This window comes from Oncorhynchus tshawytscha, linkage group LG19 (genome assembly GCF_018296145.1).
Source record: "Oncorhynchus tshawytscha isolate Ot180627B linkage group LG19, Otsh_v2.0, whole genome shotgun sequence".
In the NCBI taxonomy this organism is placed as follows: Eukaryota; Metazoa; Chordata; class Actinopteri; order Salmoniformes; family Salmonidae; genus Oncorhynchus; species Oncorhynchus tshawytscha.
In genome coordinates, this window is record NC_056447.1 from 59,459,889 (window position 1) to 59,479,302 (window position 19,414).

General features: G+C 43.8%; 1 protein-coding gene across 1 annotated transcript in view; it reads right to left on the reverse strand.

Moving 5' to 3' along the window:
* The window catches only part of LOC112219072 (transient receptor potential cation channel subfamily M member 1-like), a 136,016-nt gene that overhangs the window by 44,147 nt on the left and 72,455 nt on the right, over window positions 1-19,414 (reverse strand). Inside the window, exons 9-18 of the mRNA XM_042301203.1 lie at window positions 19,169-19,241; window positions 15,047-15,147; window positions 14,156-14,335; window positions 13,887-14,021; window positions 13,643-13,693; window positions 13,344-13,484; window positions 9,073-9,102; window positions 8,565-8,848; window positions 4,160-4,388; window positions 3,554-3,673 (exon numbers count right to left, since the gene is read on the reverse strand). Coding sequence (XP_042157137.1) covers window positions 3,554-3,673; window positions 4,160-4,388; window positions 8,565-8,848; window positions 9,073-9,102; window positions 13,344-13,484; window positions 13,643-13,693; window positions 13,887-14,021; window positions 14,156-14,335; window positions 15,047-15,147; window positions 19,169-19,241 — 1,344 coding nt within the window. The remainder of the gene's footprint in view (window positions 1-3,553; window positions 3,674-4,159; window positions 4,389-8,564; window positions 8,849-9,072; window positions 9,103-13,343; window positions 13,485-13,642; window positions 13,694-13,886; window positions 14,022-14,155; window positions 14,336-15,046; window positions 15,148-19,168; window positions 19,242-19,414) is intronic.

Sequence of the window (19,414 nt, forward strand, 5' to 3'; positions counted from 1 at the left end):
GGTGTCAGGTAGTGTGGAGGTGATATGATCCTTGACGAGTCTCTCAAAGCACTTCATGATGAGGGAAGTGAGTGCTACGTCCCGTAGTCGTTTTGGCTCAGTTACCTTAGCTTTCTTGGGAACAGGAACAATGGTGGCCCTCTTGAAGCATGTTAGAACAGCTGAAGACCCTGCCACATACGTCTCATGTCTGGGCCGTGGAATTGAGACTCTACTTTGTCTCTATACCGAAGCTTAGCTTGTTTGATTGCCTTGCGGAGGGAATAGCTACACTGTTTGTATTTGGTCATGTTTCTGGTCGCCTTGCCATGATTAAAAGCCATGGTACGCGCTTTCAGTTTTGTGCGAATGCTGCCATCAATCCACGGTTTCTGGTTGAGGAATGGTTTAATGGTCACCGTGGGTACCACATCACCGATGCACTTGCTAATAAACTCGCTCACCGAATCAGCGTATTCATCAATGTTATTGTCTGAGGCAATCTGGAACATATCCCAGTCCACTTGATCGAAGCAATCTTGAAGCGGGGAATTGGATTGATCAGACCAGTGTTGAACAGACCTGAGCACGGGCATTTCCTGTTTTAGTTTCTGTCTATAGGCTGAGAGCAACAAAATGGAGTTGTGGTCAGATTTGCCGAAAGGAGGGCGAGGAAGGGCTTTGTATGTATCTCGGAAATTAGAGTAGCAATGATCCAGGGTGTTGCCAGCCCGGGTAGCGCATTCGATATGCTGATAAAATTTCGGGAGCCTTGTTTTCAGATTAGCCTTGTTAAAATCCCCAGCTACAATAAATTCAGCCTCAGGATATGTGGTTTCCAGTTTACATAGAATCCAGTGAAGTTCTTTCAGGCCCGTCGAGGTGTCTGCTTGGTAGGGATATACACGGCTGGGATTATAATCAAAGATAATTCTCTTGGTAGATAATGCGGTCGGCATTTGATCGTAAGGAATTCTAGGTCAGGTGAACAAAATGACTTGAGTTCCTGTATGTTGTCATGATCACATCACGACTCGTTAATCTTAAGGAAAACACCGCCCTTCTTCTTACCAGAGAGATGTTTGTTTCTGTCGGAGCGATGCGTGAAGAAACCGGGTAGCTGTACCGACTCTGATAACGTATCCCGAGTGAGCCATGTTTCTGTGAAACAAAGAATATTACAATCTCTGATGTCTCCCTGGAAGGCAACCCTTGCTTGAATTTTGTCTACCTTGTTGTCAAGAGACTGGACATTGGCGAGTAGTATACTCGGGAGCGGTGGGTCGTGTGCCCGTCTACGGAATCTGACCAGAAGACCATTCCGTCTGCCCCTTCTGTGGTGCCGTTGTTTTGGGTCGCCTGCTGGGATCCAATCCATTGTCCTGGGTGGTGGTCCAAACAGAGGATCCACTTCGGGAAAGTCGTATTCCTGGTCGTAATGTTTGTAAGTTGAAGTTGCTCTTATATCCAAATGTTCCCCCCGGCTGAATGTAATAAGACTTGAGAATTCCTGGGGTAACAGTGTAAGCAATAATAAGTAAAACACCTAAATACGGCATAGTTTCCTAAGAATGCGAAGCGAGGCGTCCATCTCTGTCGGCGCCAAAAACATTCACATATCGACCTCTGGTACACTGTTACTAGGGGCCTACCTAGTAGTAACAGGGTAACAGATACCCTGTTACTAGGGGCCTACCTGTTACCCTGTTGCTATCGACCTATATGTTACACTGTTACTAGGGGCATGTCTGTTACACTGTTACTAGGGGCCTATATTTTAGGCCCTTAGGCCCATAGTAACAGTGTAAGATATAATCTCCCAGTAACAGTGTAACAGACATGCACCTAGTAACAGTGTAACAGATAGGCCACTAGTAAGTGTATCTGTTATCCTGTTACTATCGACCTATCTGTCTGTTACCATGTTACTAGGAGCCTATCTTGGGTTGTGCCGCGGCGGAGATCTTTGTGGGCTATACTCAGCCTTGTCTCAGGATGGTAAGTTGGTGGTTGAAGATATCCCTCTAGTGGTGTGGGGGCTGTGCTTTGGCAAAGTGGGTGGGGTTATATCCTTCATGTTTGGCCCGGTCCGGGGGTATCATCGGATGGGGCCACAGTGTCTCCTGACCCCTCCGGTCTCAGCCTCCAGTATTTATGCTGCAGTAGTTTATGTGTCAGGGGGCTAGGGTCAGTTTGTTATATCTGGAGTACTTCTCCTGTCTTATCCGGTGTCCTGTGTGAATTTAAGTATGCTCTCTCTAATTCTCTCTTTCTCTCTTTCTCTCAGAGGACCTGAGCCCTAGGACCATGCCTCAGGACTACCTGGCATGATGACTCCTTGCTGTCCCCAGTCCACCTGGCTGTGCTGCTGCTCCAGTTTCAACTGTTCTGCCTAATTATTATTGGACCATGCTGGTCATTTATGAACATTTGAACATCTTGGCCATGTTCTGTTATAATCTCCACCCGGCACAACCAGAAGAGGACTGGCCACCCCTCATAGCCTGGTTCCTCTCTAGGTTTCTTCCAGGGTTTTTGCCTTTCTAAGGAGTTTTTCCTAGCCACCGTGTTTCTACACCTGCATTGCTTGCTGTTTGGGGGTTTTAGGCTGGGTTTCTGTACAGCACTTTGAGATATCAGCTGATGTACGAAGGGCTATATAAATACATTTGATTTATCTTAGAAAAGTTTGAAGCCTTTTATCCTGTTACTATCGACCTATCTGTTACACTGTTACTAGGGGCCTATCTGTCTGTTACCATGTTACTAGGAGCCTATCTGTTAAACTGTTACTGAGGGCCTATATATTATACTGTTACTATGGGCCATTCTATTACAGTGTTACTAGGGGCCTACATTTTACACTGTTACTAGGGGCCAATCTTTCACACTGTTACTAGGGACCTAGCAGTTACACTGTTACTTGGGTCCTATTTGTTATCCTGTTACTACCGACATATCTGTTACACTGTTACTAGGATCCTATATTTTACCCTGCTACTATGGGCCAATCGGTTACACTGTTACTAGGGGCCAATCGGTTACATTGTTACTAGAGGCCTATCTTTTACACTGTAGCTATAGTCCTATCGGTCTAATTGTTACTAGGGGCCTATCTTTTACACTGTTGCTATGGTTCTATCTGTTTGATGTAATTTTTTTGTTGTTGTATTTTTTGGGGGCCCCCCGAGTAGCGCTGCTGTCTAAGGTACTGCTTTTCAATGCAAGAGGTGTCACTACAGTCCCTGGTTCGAATCCAGGCTGTATCACATCCGGCCCTGATTGGGAGTCCCATAGAGTGGTGCACAATTGGCCCAGTGTCGTCTGGGTTTGGCCGGGGTAAGCCGTCATTGTAAATAAGAATTTGTTCTTAACTGACTTGCCTAGATAAATAATGGTTAAATAAAGAAATTGTGATAATTGTTACAAGTAGTGACTTTGCTGATAGGTCACTCTGGAGCACCTGCTAAATGACTAAAATGTCAATATAAGTTCAAGGAACAGAGTCTTGTGGATGAACATCTCACCAAGCATTTTATGATACTGTATGTTGGCCAATCAGAGTCTTCTGTACCTTGCCAGCGTCATCGTCCTTGTCTTTCCCTTCTTCAGAGTCAGCTGTGTAGGACTGGTCTTCTCCTTTGAAGTCCACCAGCAGCAGAATTGATGGAGGGAATATGATGCCCAGAATCACCTAGAAAGACAAAAATCCTCATCACAAAGTGCTTAAACAGTAACCCGGCCCAGACCCCAAAGAGCTTGCAGAGCAGATCTGCAGAACTGTCTGTACCGTATAGATATGAAGGGTATTGTCCATGTGGTCATGAAAGTCAGTCTGTTTCTGAACTCATGGGGTTGTTTCTGTTCTCCAGCAAAGAGTAAAGGAGCATGAAAGTCGGTTCCTCAACTCATGGGGTTGTTTCTGCTCTACAGCAAAGAGTAAATCAGCATAAAAGTCTGTTTCTCAACTCATGGGGTTGTTTCTGCTCTACAGCAAAGAGTAAAGCAGCATGAAAGTCTGTTTCTCAACTCATTGGGTTGTTTCTGCTCTACAGCAAAGAGTAAAGCAACACGAAAGTCTGTTTCTCAACTCATGGGGTTATGGTTAGAGTTCAGTGATGCTGGTGTTGGTATGTCAAGCTAAGGAGGGAGGTTTACCAGTTCAACTCCGTTAATTTACCTTAAGCCCAGGGTTCTTCCCCATTCTCAGATTTCCCATCCACATGTCGGTCAGCAGCATCTGACTGCAGGTGTGGGCGATGAAGTCTCTGTGCTTGGCGGCCACGGCCAGCTTCAGACAGGTAGAGTTGCTCCAGTTGGTCAGCTCATACGTCAGCAGCTTCATGGCCACCTGTTCATCGTGCTTATAGGACTGGTCCAGGAGCTCGTAGGCAAGCTGGCCAAACTCCCTGTGGAGAAAGAGTAATCTCTTTTTACTAAGACTATATGGCCTGAAAAATCTGATCTTAATCCGGCTTGCTATACTAAGCACAATGGGAAATAGGGTGTATGGAACTATAGGTTGAAATATGCCGTCATTGTAAATAATAAAATAAAATAAAATGTTTATTTGTCACATACACATGGTTAGCAGATGTTAGTGCGAGTGTAGCGAAATGCTTGTGCTTCTAGTTCCGACAATGCAGTAATAACCAACAAGTAATCTAGCTAACAATTCCAAAACTACTACCTTATAGACACAAGTGTAAGGGGATAAAGAATATGTACATAAAGATATATGAATGAGTGATGGTACAGAGCGGCATAGGCAAGATACAGTAAATGGTATTGAGTGCAGTATATACATATGAGATGAGTATATAAACAAAGTGGCATAGTTAAAGTGGCTAGTGATACATGTATTACATAAGGATGCAGTAGATGATATAGAGTACAGTATATACGTATACATATGAGATTAATAATGTAGGGTATGTAAACATTATATTAGGTAGCATTGTTTAAAGTGGCTAGTGATATATTTTACATAATTTCCCATCAATTCCCATTATTAAAGTGGCTGGAGTTGGTTCAGTGTGTTGGCAGCAGCCACTCAATGTTAGTGGTGGCTGTTTAACAGTCTGATGGCCTTGAGATAGAAGCTGTTTTTCAGTCTCTCGGTCCCAGCTTTGATGCACCTGTACTGACCTCGCCTTCTGGATGATAGCGGGGTGAACAGGCAGTTGCTCGGGTGGTTGTTGTCCTTGATGATCTTTATGGCCTTCCTGTGACATCGGGTGGTGTAGGTGTCCTGGAGGGCAGGTAGTTTGCCCCCGGTGATGTGTTGTGCAGACCTCACTACCCTCTGGAGAGCCTTACGCTTGTGGGCGGAGCAGTTGCCGTACCAGGCGGTGATACAGCTCGACAGGATGCTCTCGATTGTGCATCTGTAGAAGTTTGTGAGTGCTTTTGGTGACAAGCCGAATTTCTTTAGCCTCCTGAGGATGAAGAGGCGCTGCTGCGCCTTCTTCACGATGCTGTCTGTGTGGGTGGACCAATTCAGTTTGTCTGTGATGTGTACGCCGAGGAACTTAAAACTTACTACCCTCTCCACTACTGTTCCATCGATGTGGATAGGGGGGTGTTCCCTCTGCTGTTTCCTGAAGTCCACAATCATCTCCTTAGTTTTGTTGACGTTGAGTGTGAGGTTATTTTCCTGACACCACACTCCGAGTGCCCTCACCTCCTCCCTGTAGGCCGTCTCGTCGTTGTTGGTAATCAAGCCTACCACTGTTGTGTCGTCCGCAAACTTGATGATAGTGTTGGAGGCGTGCGTGGCCACGCAGTCGTGGGTGAACAGGGAGTACAGGAGAGGGCTCAGAACGCACCCTTGTGGGGCCCCAGTGTTGAGGATCAGCGGGGTGGAGATGTTGTTGCCTACCCTCACCACCTGGGGGCGGCCCGTCAGGAAGTCCAGTACCCAGTTGCACAGGGCGGGGTCGAGACCCAGGGTCTCGAGCTTGGTGAGGAGCTTGGAGGGCACTATTGTGTTAAATGCCGAGCTGTAGTCGATGAACAGCATTCTCACATAGGTATTCCTCTTGTCCAGATGGGTTAGGGCAGTGTGCAGTGTGGTTGAGATTGCATCGTCTGTGGACCTATTTGGGCGGTAAGCAAATTGGAGTGGGTCTAGGGTGTCAGGTAGGGTGGAGGTGATATGGTCCTTGACTAGTCTCTCAAAGCACTTCATGATGACGGAAGTGAGTGCTACGGGGCGGTAGTCGTTTAGCTCAGTTACCTTAGCTTTCTTGGGAACAGGAACAATGGTGGCCCTCTTGAAGCATGTGGGAACAACAGACTGGGATAGGGATTGATTGAATATGTCCGTAAACACACCAGCCAGCTGGTCTGCGCATGCTCTGAGGGCGCGGCTGGGGATGCCATCTGGGCCTGCAGCCTTGCGAGGGTTGACACGTTTAAATGTTTTCCTCACGTCGGCTGCAGTGAAGGAGAGTCCGCATGTTTTGGTTGCGGGCAGTGTCAAAGCGGGCAAAAAAGTTATTTAGTCTGCCTGGGAGCAAGACATCCTGGTCCGTGACGGTGCTGGTTTTCTTTTTGTAATCCGTGATTGACTGTAGACCCTGCCACATACCTCGTGTCTGAGCCGTTGAATTGAGATTCTACTTTGTCTCTATACTGACGCTTAGCTTGTTTGATTGCCTTGCAGAGGGAATAGTTACACTGTTTGTATTCGGTCATGTTTCCAGTCACCTTGCCCTGATTAAAAGCAGTGGTTCGCGCTTTCAGTTTCACCCGAATGCTGCCATCAATCCACGGTTTCTGGTTTGGGAATGTTTTAATCGTTGCTATGGGAACGACATCTTCAACGCAGGTTCTAATGAACTCGCACACCGAATCAGCGTATTCGTCAATGTTGTCGTCTGACGCAATACGGAACATATCCCAGTCCACGTGATGGAAGCAGTCTTGGAGTGTGGAATCAGATTGGTCGGACCAGCGTTGAACAGACCTCAGCGCGGGAGCTTCTTGTTTTAGTTTCTGTCTGTAGGCAGGGATCAACAAAATGGAGTCGTGGTTAGCTTTTCCGAAAGGAGTGCGGGGCAGGGCCTTATATGCGTCGCGGAAGTTGGAATAGCAATGATCCAAGGTTTTTCCAGCCCTGGTTGCGCAATCGATATGCTGAATCAATTTAGGGAGTCTTGTTTTCAGATTAGCCTTGTTAAAATCCCCAGCTACAATGAATGCAGCCTCCGGATAAATGGATTCCAGTTTGCAAAGAGTCAAATAAAGTTCGTTCAGAGCCATCGATGTATCTGCTTGGGGGGGAATATATACGAATGTGATTATAATTGAAGAGAATTCCCTTGGTAGATAATGCGGTCTACATTTGATTGTGAGGAATTCTAAATCAGGTGAACAGAAGGACTTGAGTTCCTGTATGTTGTTTTGGCCACACCACGTCACGTTAACCATAAAGCATACGCCCCCGCCCCTCTTCTTACCAGAAAGATGTTTGTTTCTGTCGGCGTGATGCGTGGAGAAACCAGCTGGCTGCACCGTCTCCGATAGCGTCTCTCCAGTGAGCCATGTTTCCGTGAAGCAAAGAACGTTACAGTCTCTGATGTCCCTCTGGAATGCTACCCTTGCTCGGATTTCATCAACCTTGTTGTCAAGAGACTGGACATTGGCGAGGAGAATGCTAGGGAGTGTTGCACAATGTGCCCGTCTCCGGAGTCTGACCAGAAAACCGCTTCGTTTTCCTATTTTTCGAAGCCGCTTTTTGGGGTCGCCGGCTGGGATCCATTCCGTTGTCCTGAGTGAAAGGCAGAACACAGGATCCGCTTCGGGAAAGTCATAATCTTGGTCGTACTGATGGTGAGTTGACGTTGCTCTTATATTCAGTAGTTCTTTCCGACTGTATGTAATGAAACCTAAGATGACCTGGGGTACCAATGTAAGAAATAACACGTAAAAAAACAAAAAACTGCATAGTTTCCTAGGAACGCGAAGCGAGGCGGCCATCTCTGTCGGCGCCGGAAGTACGAGTATAAATAAGAACTTGCTTGAAGGACCATGAAAATTAGGAGACCGTAGGTGAGGCAAAAGTAGAACTATTTTAGGGATTGTGTAACGTTTTAATCAGGGACAACGACCTGCCTGTCTGATGATCACAAGAGGAAGCACTACCTCAGTGGGAGAAGTATAAGAGAGGAACCTCTATCTCAGTAGTGTGAGAAGTATAAGACAGGAACCACTATCTCAGTAGTGGGAGAAGTATACGACAGGAACCACTATCTCAGTAGTGGGAGAAGTATACGACAGGAACCACTATCTCAGTAGTGGGATAAGTATAAGACAGGAACCACTATCTCAGTAGTGGCAGAAGTATAAGACAGCAACCACTATCTCAGTAGTGGGAGAAGTATAAGACAGGAACCACTATCTCAGTAGTGGGAGAAGTATAAGACAGGAACCACTATCTCAGTAGTGGGAGAAGTATAATACAGGAACCACTATCATTAGAGGGAGAAGTATAAGACAGGAACCACTATCTCAGTAGTGGGATAAGTATAAGACAGGAACCACTATCTCAGGAGTGGGAGAAGTTTAAGACAGGAACTCACTTGGAGTTGTTGTCCAGGTCCTGGGCGATATCGTCCACCAGTTCAGATGACTCTTTAGCCATGGCTGTGTATAGCTTACAGGCCACCAGAGCCTTGGCCATGGCCTCCTCCCCACGTTGCCACAGAAACAGTGCCATCTTCTGGCGCTTCATGAGAACGGCCCACACCATCAGCTCGTGGAAGGGGTAGGTGAAGCGACAGACCTCAGGGTCGTCCACATCTATCTCTACCTCCTCCTCTTTCTTCTTCTTCCCTTTCTTCTTCTTTCCCCTCGGCTCGTCGTCCTGGTGACACAGGAAGTGACACGGGTGAAGTGAGGATGTTAGGGCAGATAACACAAAGAGGGGAACTTTTAGAATAGTGTTGTGCAGATAACTTTATTTATAATAGTTTTGTGTTTGTGAACTGTACCCTCTAACATCTCTCATTGTAAAGGAAAATAACGTTTCCAGCATGGTTGAATGAAGGAAATATGTACAGTATTTCTTGAACAAAGACTTGCTATTACCTCCAGCCCCAGCATCTTCAAGGCTTTTGGCTGCAAACAACCAGAAGAAGATAGGTATATGTTAGAAAGTGTCAATAACATCACATGATAAAGACACGTGTCATAAACATCACATGATGAAGACACGTCTGTTACATGGTGAGGCTTTCTACTGTGTTTGTTTTCAGATCTAGTTTCTAATGTCACCCGTCTTACCCTCTTCAGCCCGTAAAGGTTGTTATAGCGCTAACTAGTCTTGTCCTCTTCGGTCAATACAGGTTGTTATAGTGCTAACTAGTCGTGTCCTCTTCGGTCAATACAGATTGTTATAGAGCTAACTAGTCTTGTCCTCTTCGGTCAATACAGGTTGAGACAGAGTGAACTAGTCTTGTCCTCTTCAATCAATACAGATTGTTATAGTGCTAACTACTCGTCCTCTTCGGTCAATACAGGTTGAGACAGAGTGAACTAGTCTTGTCCTCTTCGGACAATACAGGTTGTTATAGCGCTAACTAGTCTTGTCCTCTTCGGTCAACACAGGTTGTTATAGTGCTAACTAGTCTTGTCCTCTTCAATCAATACAGATTGTTATTGAGCTAACTAGTCTTGTCCTCTTCAATCAATACAGATTGTTACAGTGCTAACTAGTCTTGTCATCTTCAGTCAACACAGGTTGTTATAGAGCTAACTAGTCTTGTCCTCTTCGGTCAATACAGATTGTTATAGTGCTAACTACTCGTCCTATTCGGTCAATACAGGTTGAGACAGAGTGAACTAGTCTTGTCCTCTTCAATCAATACAGATTGTTATAGAGCTAACTAGTCTTGTCCTCTTCGGTCAATACAGATTGTTATTGAGCTAACTAGTCTTGTCCTCTTCAATCAATACAGATTGTTACAGTGCTAACTAGTCTTGTCATCTTCAGTCAACACAGGTTGTTACAGTGCTAACTAGTCTTGTCCTCTTCGGTCAATACAGATTGTTATAGTGCTAACTACTCGTCCTCTTCGGTCAATACAGGTTGAGACAGAGTGAACTAGTCTTGTCCTCTTCGGTCAATACAGGTTGAGACAGAGTGAACTAGTCTTGTCCTCTTCGGTCAATACAGGTTGAGACAGAGTGAACTAGTCTTGTCCTCTTCGGACAATACAGATTGTTATAGTGCTAACTAGTCTTGTCCTCTTCGGTCAATACAGGTTGAGACAGAGTGAACTAGTCTTGTCCTCTTCGGTCAATACAGATTGTTATAGAGCTAACTAGTCTTGTCCTCTTCGGTCAATACAGATTGTTATAGTGCTAACTACTTGTCCTCTTCGGTCAATACAGGTTGAGACAGAGTGAACTAGTCTTGTCCTCTTCGGTCAATACAGATTGTTATAGTGCTAACTACTCATCCTCTTCGGTCAATACAGGTTGAGACAGAGTGAACTAGTCTTGTCCTCTTCGGTCAATACAGGTTGAGAAAGAGTGAACTAGTCTTGTCCTCTTCAGTCAATACAGATTGTTATAGTGCTAACTAGTCTTGTCCTCTTCGGTCAATACAGGTTGAGACAGAGTGAACTAGTCTTGTCCTCTTCGGTCAGAACAGATTGTTATAGAGCTAACTAGTCTTGTCCTCTTCGGTCAATACAGGTTGAGACAGAGTGAACTAGTCTTGTCCTCTTCGGACAATACAGGTTGTTATAGTGCTAACTAGTCTTGTCCTCTTCGGTCAATACAGATTGTTATAGTGCTAACTAACTAGTCTTGTCCTCTTCGGTCAATACAGATTGTTATAGTGCTAACTAGTCTTGTCCTCTTCGGTCAATACAGATTGTTATAGTGCTAACTAGTCTTGTCCTCTTCGGTCAATACAGATTGTTATAGAGCTAACTAGTCTTGTTCTCTTCGGTCAATACAGGTTGAGACAGAGTGAACTAGTCTTGTCCTCTTCAATCAATACAGATTGTTATAGTGCTAACTAGTCTTGTCCTCTTCGGTCAATACAGATTGTTATAGTGCTAACTAGTCTTGTCCTCTTCGGTCAATACAGATTGTTATAGAGCTAACTAGTCTTGTCCTCTTCGGTCAATACAGGTTGAGACAGAGTGAACTAGTCTTGTCCTCTTCAATCAATACAGATTGTTATTGAGCTAACTAGTCTTGTCCTCTTCAATCAATACAGATTGTTACAGTGCTAACTAGTCTTGTCATCTTCAGTCAACACAGGTTGTTATAGAGCTAACTAGTCTTGTCCTCTTCGGTCAATACAGATTGTTATAGTGCTAACTACTCGTTCTATTCGGTCAATACAGGTTGAGACAGAGTGAACTAGTCTTGTCCTCTTCAATCAATACAGACTGTTATAGTGCTAACTACTTGTCCTCTTCGGTCAATACAGGTTGAGACAGAGTGAACTAGTCTTGTCCTGTTCGGTCAATACAGGTTGAGACAGAGTGAACTAGTCTTGTCCTCTTCGGTCAATACAGATTGTTACAGTGCTAACTAGTCTTGTCCTCTTCGGTCAATACAGGTTGAGACAGAGTGAACTAGTCTTGTCCTCTTCGGTCAATACAGGTTGAGACAGAGTGAACTAGTCTTGTCCTCTTCGGTCAATACAGATTGTTATAGAGCTAACTAGTCTTGTCCTCTTCGGTCAATACAGGTTGAGACAGAGTGAACTAGTCTTGTCCTCTTCGGTCAATACAGGTTGAGACAGAGTGAACTAGTCTTGTCCTCTTCGGTCAATACAGGTTGAGACAGAGTGAACTAGTCTTGTCCTCTTCAATCAATACAGATTGTTATAGAGCTAACTAGTCTTGTCCTCTTCGGTCAATACAGATTGTTATAGACCTAACTATTCTGGTCCTATTTGGTCAATACAGATTGTTATAGTGCTAACTACTTGTCCTCTTCGGTCAATACAGGTTGAGACAGAGTGAACTAGTCTTGTCCTCTTCGGTCAATACAGGTTGAGACAGAGTGAACTAGTCTTGTCCTCTTCAATCAATACAGATTGTTATTGAGCTAACTACTCTTGTCCTCTTCAATCAATACAGATTGTTACAGTGCTAACTAGACTTGTCCTCTTCGGTCAATGCAGATTGTTATAGTGCTAACTACTCTTCCTCTTCGGTCAATACAGGTTGAGACAGAGTGAACTAGTCTTGTCCTCTTCGGACAATACAGGTTGTTATAGCGCTAACTAGTCTTGTCCTCTTCGGTCAATACAGGTTGAGACAGAGTGAACTAGTCTTGTCCTCTTCGGACAATACAGGTTGTTATAGCGCTAACTAGTCTTGTCCTCTTCGATCAACACAGGTTGTTATAGTGCTAACTAGTCTTGTCCTCTTCGGTCAATACAGATTGTTATAGTGCTAACTAGTCTTGTCCTCTTCGGTCAATACAGATTGTTATAGAACTAACTAGTCTTGTCCTCTTCGGTCAATACAGATTGTTATAGAGCTAACTAGTCTTGTTCTCTTCGGTCAATACAGGTTGAGACAGAGTGAACTAGTCTTGTCCTTTTCGGTCAATACAGGTTGAGACAGAGTGAACTAGTCTTGTCCTCTTCAATCAATACAGATTGTTATTGAGCTAACTAGTCTTGTCCTCTTCAATCAATACAGATTGTTACAGTGCTAACTAGTCTTGTCATCTTCGGTCAACACAGGTTGTTATAGAGCTAACTAGTCTTGTCCTCTTCGGTCAATACAGATTGTTATAGTGCTAACTAGTCTTGTTCTCTTCGGTCAATACAGGTTGAGACAGAGTGAACTAGTCTTGTCCTCTTCAATCAATACAGATTGTTATAGAGCTAACTAGTCTTGTCCTCTTTGGTCAATACAGATTGTTATAGACCTAACTAGTCTTGTCCTCTTCAATCAATACAGATTGTTATTGAGCTAACTAGTCTTGTCCTCTTCAATCAATACAGATTGTTACAGTGCTAACTAGTCTTGTCATCTTCGGTCAACACAGGTTGTTATAGAGCTAACTAGTCTTGTCCTCTTCGGTCAATACAGATTGTTATAGTGCTAACTACTCGTCCTCTTCGGTCAATACAGATTGAGACAGAGTGAACTAGTCTTGTCCTCTTCAATCAATACAGATTGTTATAGAGATAACTAGTCTTGTCCTCTTCAATCAATACAGATTGTTATAGAGCTAACTAGTCTTGTCCTCTTCAGTCAACACAGGTTGTTATAGAGCTAACTAGTCTCACCCTCTTCTGCCTGTAGAGGTTGTTATAGAGTGAACTAGTGTTGCCCTCTTCAGCCTGTAGAGGTTGTTATAGAGATAACTAGTCTTACCCTCTTCAGCCCGTAGAGGTTGTTGTAAAGCGCCCTGAAGTTCTTCCTGGTGTAGTTACAGCGGTACGCCCCACCCATCAGGTACTCCATCACCAGACCAATGTCAATCAGAGTGATCTGGTAGTCTGGCGGGAGGTTGCCCTGGAACACCACAGATTATATTCACAGATGACATTTCTGTAATCCCTGATTACACACCTGGCTGTAACAGCACAAACTACAGTTTAATTCAGCTGAAACAGGACAAATAATGTTGAATGAGGAAGAATAGGTTCCATGAATCAGAGAGATCATCTTACCTTCTTGACATCTCTCACCACAACATGCAACGTGTTAGCAGGACCCAGTCTCTGTGTTAGGAAGAGAAAGTTGTTCAATATGAATAACCCTACAACTGGATATGGGGTTGATTTGGGATTTAGGGCAAGTCTCTACATTAACGTGGTCTTGTCTCATCTAAAAGTGTTGTACAGCTCCTCCAGACGAGAAATGGTGGACGTTATGATCTGTCTGTCTGTCTGTCTCTCTGTCTGTCTGTCTCACCGTGTTGTACAGCTCCTCCAGGCGAGGAATGGTGAGGAAGTGGTGGATGTTGACGCCGTTCTCTATCAGCAGCTTGACAAAGTCCACCCTGTCCAGCACCAAGGCATCCATCATGGCCTGCTCCAGAGAGTTCACCTGGGAGACACATTCATGACTGGTGCCACTACTCTTTCTATTTAGATGCCGGTGCTCATTGTAATTCAGAGCTAATATTCCCATAGGAAGTCCAAGTACTCAAGCAGTTTAAAATGTTAACACTCAGGTCTTACCCATCGCATTAGTTCTATCTTCCTAGGGTCAGTCTCCTCTGGTGGTTCAGGCTTGGCCTTCCCTCCCTTCCCCTTTTTCCCCCGGGCCTTGGCCTTGTTCCTGGGGGCAGCGGCTGGACTCTTCGGCCTCTCTGTGGTAGTGGCTACGGTACCACTGCTGTTAGCTAGGGCACTGGCAGGCTGGGGGAGGAGGGGTGGTTCATTGCAAAAAAACATTTTCCTTAAAACGGGATTGGTTTTTGTGTTCATGTTCATAATCAACTAGTAGGATTAATCATCTTTATCCAGAAAGATGAGGGGAAATGTTAAGAGTCCAATTCCTTAAATTGTTATTTATATATAGAGGGTCCTTACAAAGCCTTAATACCCTGGTGTGATCACTGTACCTATTGGATCATATAGGGATCATATTACGGCAGGTTATGATCTACTGTTCAGGATGTTCCTAGATCTCTGCCGTTAAACCTGTGTGTCTGTCTGTATCAAAAATCATTTCAGTTAGTGCGGTCTGACATCCTTCCTGTTAATACTGTACATGTAAAGGTGATGCTTCATGGCAGGTTTGTATGGTGTTTCTCTGAACAGCAACAGATGAGCTAAGGTCTCTCTGAACAGCAACAGATGAGCTAAGGTCTCTCTGAACAGCAACAGATGAGCTAAGGTCTCTCTGAACAGCAACAGATGAGCTAAGGTCTCTCTGAACAGCAACAGATGAGGTGGTCTTAGACAGGGTTGCAACATTCCTGTAACCTTCCCAACATTCTTATTTTCCAGAAATGCTGTTTAGAGTATTCTAAATTGCATGCTTAAATTATCCACCTGGGGTTTCTGGATTTTTCAACCGTAAGTGGACTACAAGTGGACTGCAGGGTAGCCTGGTGAATGACTCACTGGTAGATGGTGACCGTAGACAAAGATCTGGTTGCGTGCTATGTCCACTCTGTTCCAGGCCAGAGCTAGACTCAGCTGGTCCGGGGCAGAGGCGTTGGTTCCTGTGAGTACACAACATAGACACTGTCATTGGTAGAGGCCTCAGTGCCTAGCAACTCACAGGACATCACATCTGCTATACACTGAAGAACTGTGTGCCATGACTTCACAGGGCAGTTATGGAATTCTGTTTTAAAACAGAAAAGTAAGTAAGTACACAGAAAACATCTCTTTAGTGATGTTAACACCCACAGAGTTAAAAACAACATTTTCAAAGTGTACATCTGAAAAGTGTTAAATTTACAAAAATATAGAAATCTAAAAGGATGATGTTCAGAAATAGATGGTTAAAGGGTAGCGGAAGGATAGGAGTAAAAACAAACAAAAGATAACTACTGTAAAAAAGATTGTGTCCATAAAATGCATATATTGTGCATAAGCTGAAAGTAGAAGCATACAGTGGCAAGAAAAAGCATGTGAACCCAAAAATTAGATCTGATCTTCATCTAAGTCACAACAACAGACAAACACAGTGTGCTTAAACTAATAACACAAAAAATATTGATTTTTCTTGTCTATATCAAATACATCATTTAAACATTCAGTGTAGGTTGAAAGAACTTTGTGAACCCCTAGGCAAATGATTTCTCCAAAAGCTAATTGGTAGTCAAGAGTCAGCTAACCTGGAGTACAATCATTGAAACAAGATTGGAGATGTTGGTTAGAGCTGCCCTGCCCTATAAAAAAACTCACAAAATTTGAGTTTGCTATTCACAATATGCATTGACTGCTGTGAACCATGCCTCGCACAAAAAAAATATCAGATGATAAGAATTTTTGACTTGCATAAAAGGTTACAAATGTATTTCTTCAAGCCTTGATGTTCATCAGCCCTCGGTAAGACAGTGTCTATAAATGGAGAAAGTTCAGCACTGTTGCTACTCTCCCTAGAAGTGGCTGTCCTGCAAAGATGACTGCAAGAGCACAGCGCGGAATGCTCAATGAGGTTGAGAAGAATCCTAGAGGGTCAGCTAAAGACTTACAGAAATCTCTGGAACATGCTAACATCTCTGTTGACGTGTCTACGATACGTAAAACACTAAACAAGAATGGTGTTCATGGGAGGAAACCACGGAAGAAGCCACTGCTGTCCAAAAAAAACAGTCTAAAGTTCACAAAAGAGCATCTGGATGTTCCACAGTGCTACTGACAAAATATTCTGTAGACAGATGAAACTAAAGTTGAGTTGTTTGGAAGGAACACGCAACACTTTTTGTGGTAGAATTTATTTTATTGTGAACGGAGCAACATGGTTTGGAGCTGCTTTGCTGCCTCAGGGCTTGGACAGCTTGCTATCATCAATAGAACAATTTATTCGCAAGTTTATCAAGACTTTTTGCTGGAGAATGTAAGGCTATCTGTCTGCCAAGTGAAGCTCAACAGCAGTTGGGTGATGCATCAAGACAACAACCCAAAACACAGAAGTAAATCACCAACAGAACAGCTTCAACAGAATAAAATATGCCTTCTGGAGTCAGAGTCCTGACCTCAACCTGATTGAGAGGCTGTGGCATGACTTCAGGAGAGCGGTATACACCACACATCCTAAGAATATTGCTGAACTGAAACAGTTTTGTAAAGAGGAATGGTCCAAACTTCTTCCTGACCGTTGTGCAGGTCTGATCCGCAACTACAGAAAATGTTTGGTTGAGGTTATTGCTGCCAAAGGAGGGTCAACCAGTTATTAAATCCAAGGGTTCACATACTTTTTCCATCCTGCACTGTGAATGTTTATATGGTGTGTTCAGTAAAGACATGAAAATGTATAATTGTTTGTGTGTTATTAGCAGACTGTGTTTAAGCAGACTGTGTTTGTCTATTGTTGTGATTTGACCCTCCTTTTATCACCAATTTATGCAGAAGTCCAGGTAATTCCAAAGGGTTAGCATACTTTTTCATGCCACTGTAAGTGTTATTGTCCATTAGTTTAATCCAATTAGGGGAGAGGTGGTAGGGTTAGGGGAAAATAATAAAGGAAAATATATTTTGAAAGATGTGTATCATTCAAGTGTTTTTCTTTATTTGTGTCTTCAAAGTAGCCTCCATTTGCCTTGATGACGGGGCAGCAGGGTAGCCTAGTGGTTAGAGTGTTGGACTAGCAACTGGAAGGTTGCAAGTTCAAACCCCCGAGTTGACAAGGTACAAATCTGTCGTTCTGCCCCTGAACAGGCACACACCCACTGTTCCTAGGCAGTCATTGAAAATAAGAATTTGTTCTTAACTGACTTGCTAGTTAAATAAAGGTAAAATAAAATTTAAAAAATGACAGCTTTGCACACTCTGGGTATTCTCTCATCCAGCTTCACCTGGAATGCTTTTCCAACAGTCTTGATGGAGTTCCCACATATGCACTTGTTGCTGCTTTACCTTCACTCTGCGGTCAAAATCATCCCAAACCATCTCAATTGGGTTAAGGTCGGGTGATTATGGAGGACGGGTCATCTAGTGCAGCACTCAACAGGGGTCAAATAATCCCTTACCACCAGGAGGTGTGTTTTGGGTCATTGTCCTGTTGAAAAACAAACAATAGCGCAAACCAGATGGGATGGCGTATCGCTGCAGAATGCTGTGCTAGCCTTGCTGGTTAAGTGTGCCTTGAATTCTAAATAACAAACAGACCATGTCAACAGCAAAGCACCCCCACACCATCACACCTCCTCCTCCTTGCTTCTCGGTGGGAACCACACATGCGGAGATCATCCGTTCACCTACTATGCGTCTCACAAAGACACGGCGGTTGGAACCAAAAACCGCAAATTTGGACTCAACAGACAAAAGGACAAATTCCCACTGGTCTAATGTCCAATGCTCGGGTTTCTGGCCCAAGCAAGTCTATTCTTATTATTGGTGTCCTTTGGTAGTGGTTTCTTTGCAGCAATTCAACCATGAAGGCCTGATTCATGCAGTCTCCTCTGAACAGTTGATGTTAAGATGTGTCTGTTACTTGACCTCTGAAGCATTTATTTGGGCAGTAATTTCTAAGGCTGGTAACTCTAATGAACTTATCCTCTGCAGCAGAGGTAACTCTGGGTCTTACGTTCCTGTGGCGGTCCTCATGAGACGGCACTTGAAATGTTTCGGATTGACTGAACTTGTCTTAAAGTACAAAATAGTACAAATAAAGAAAAACCATTGACTAAGTTGGTATTCAAGCTGGTAAAGTACATACACATAGTTTGGATACACATACTCATTCCAGGGTTTTTCTTTATTTTTACTATTTTCCACATTGTAGAATAATAGTGAAGACACCCAAACTATGAAATAACACATATGGAATCATGTAATTACCCCTGCAAAAACCCTGGAATGAGTAGGTGTGTCCACACGACAGACAGACAGACAGACAGACAGACAGACAGACAGACAGACAGACAGACAGACAGACAGACAGACAGACAGACAGACAGACAGACAGACAGACAGACAGACAGACAGACAGACAGACAGACAGACAGACAGACAGACAGACAGACAGACAGACAGACAGACAGACAGACAGACAGACAGACAGACAGACAGACAGACAGACAGACAGACAGACAGACAGACAGACAGACAGACAGACAGACAGACAGACAGACAGACAGACAGACAGACAGACAGACAGACAGACAGACAGACAGACAGACAGACAGACAGACAGACAGACAGACAGACAGACAGACAGACAGACAGACAGACAGACAGACAGACAGACAGACAGACAGACAGACAGACAGACAGGAACAGACAGACAGACAGACAGACAGACAGACAGACAGACAGACAGACAGACAGACAGACAGACAGACAGACAGACAGACAGACAGACAGACAGACAGACAGACAGACAGACAGACAGACAGACAGACAGACAGACAGACAGACAGACAGACAGACAGACAGACAGACAGACAAAAAATATGGGGGATTGGAAATGATGCAGAAAATTACATTAATGGAAACGACAATCTACCTGCAATATTACAGCTGATCTAACCCCTAAAAATAAAAAAATCTAAGAATAATTAAAAGAGTTACCTTTTAATAAAGCAGTCAGAATGGCCATTTCAATATCTTGCTGTCCTTCAGAACCCATTCGAAACACTGTTATCTATGGAAGAGATGAGGAATAGAACAAACATTCACCACATTCTGTTATTGATAGAGTTAAGAAAACATTTTGAAAATCAAGTAAAAACATTTCAAATACAAATAACACAATAAAATAACTATAATGAGGTTATATACAGGGGGTACCGGTACTGAGTGAATGTGTGGGGTTAC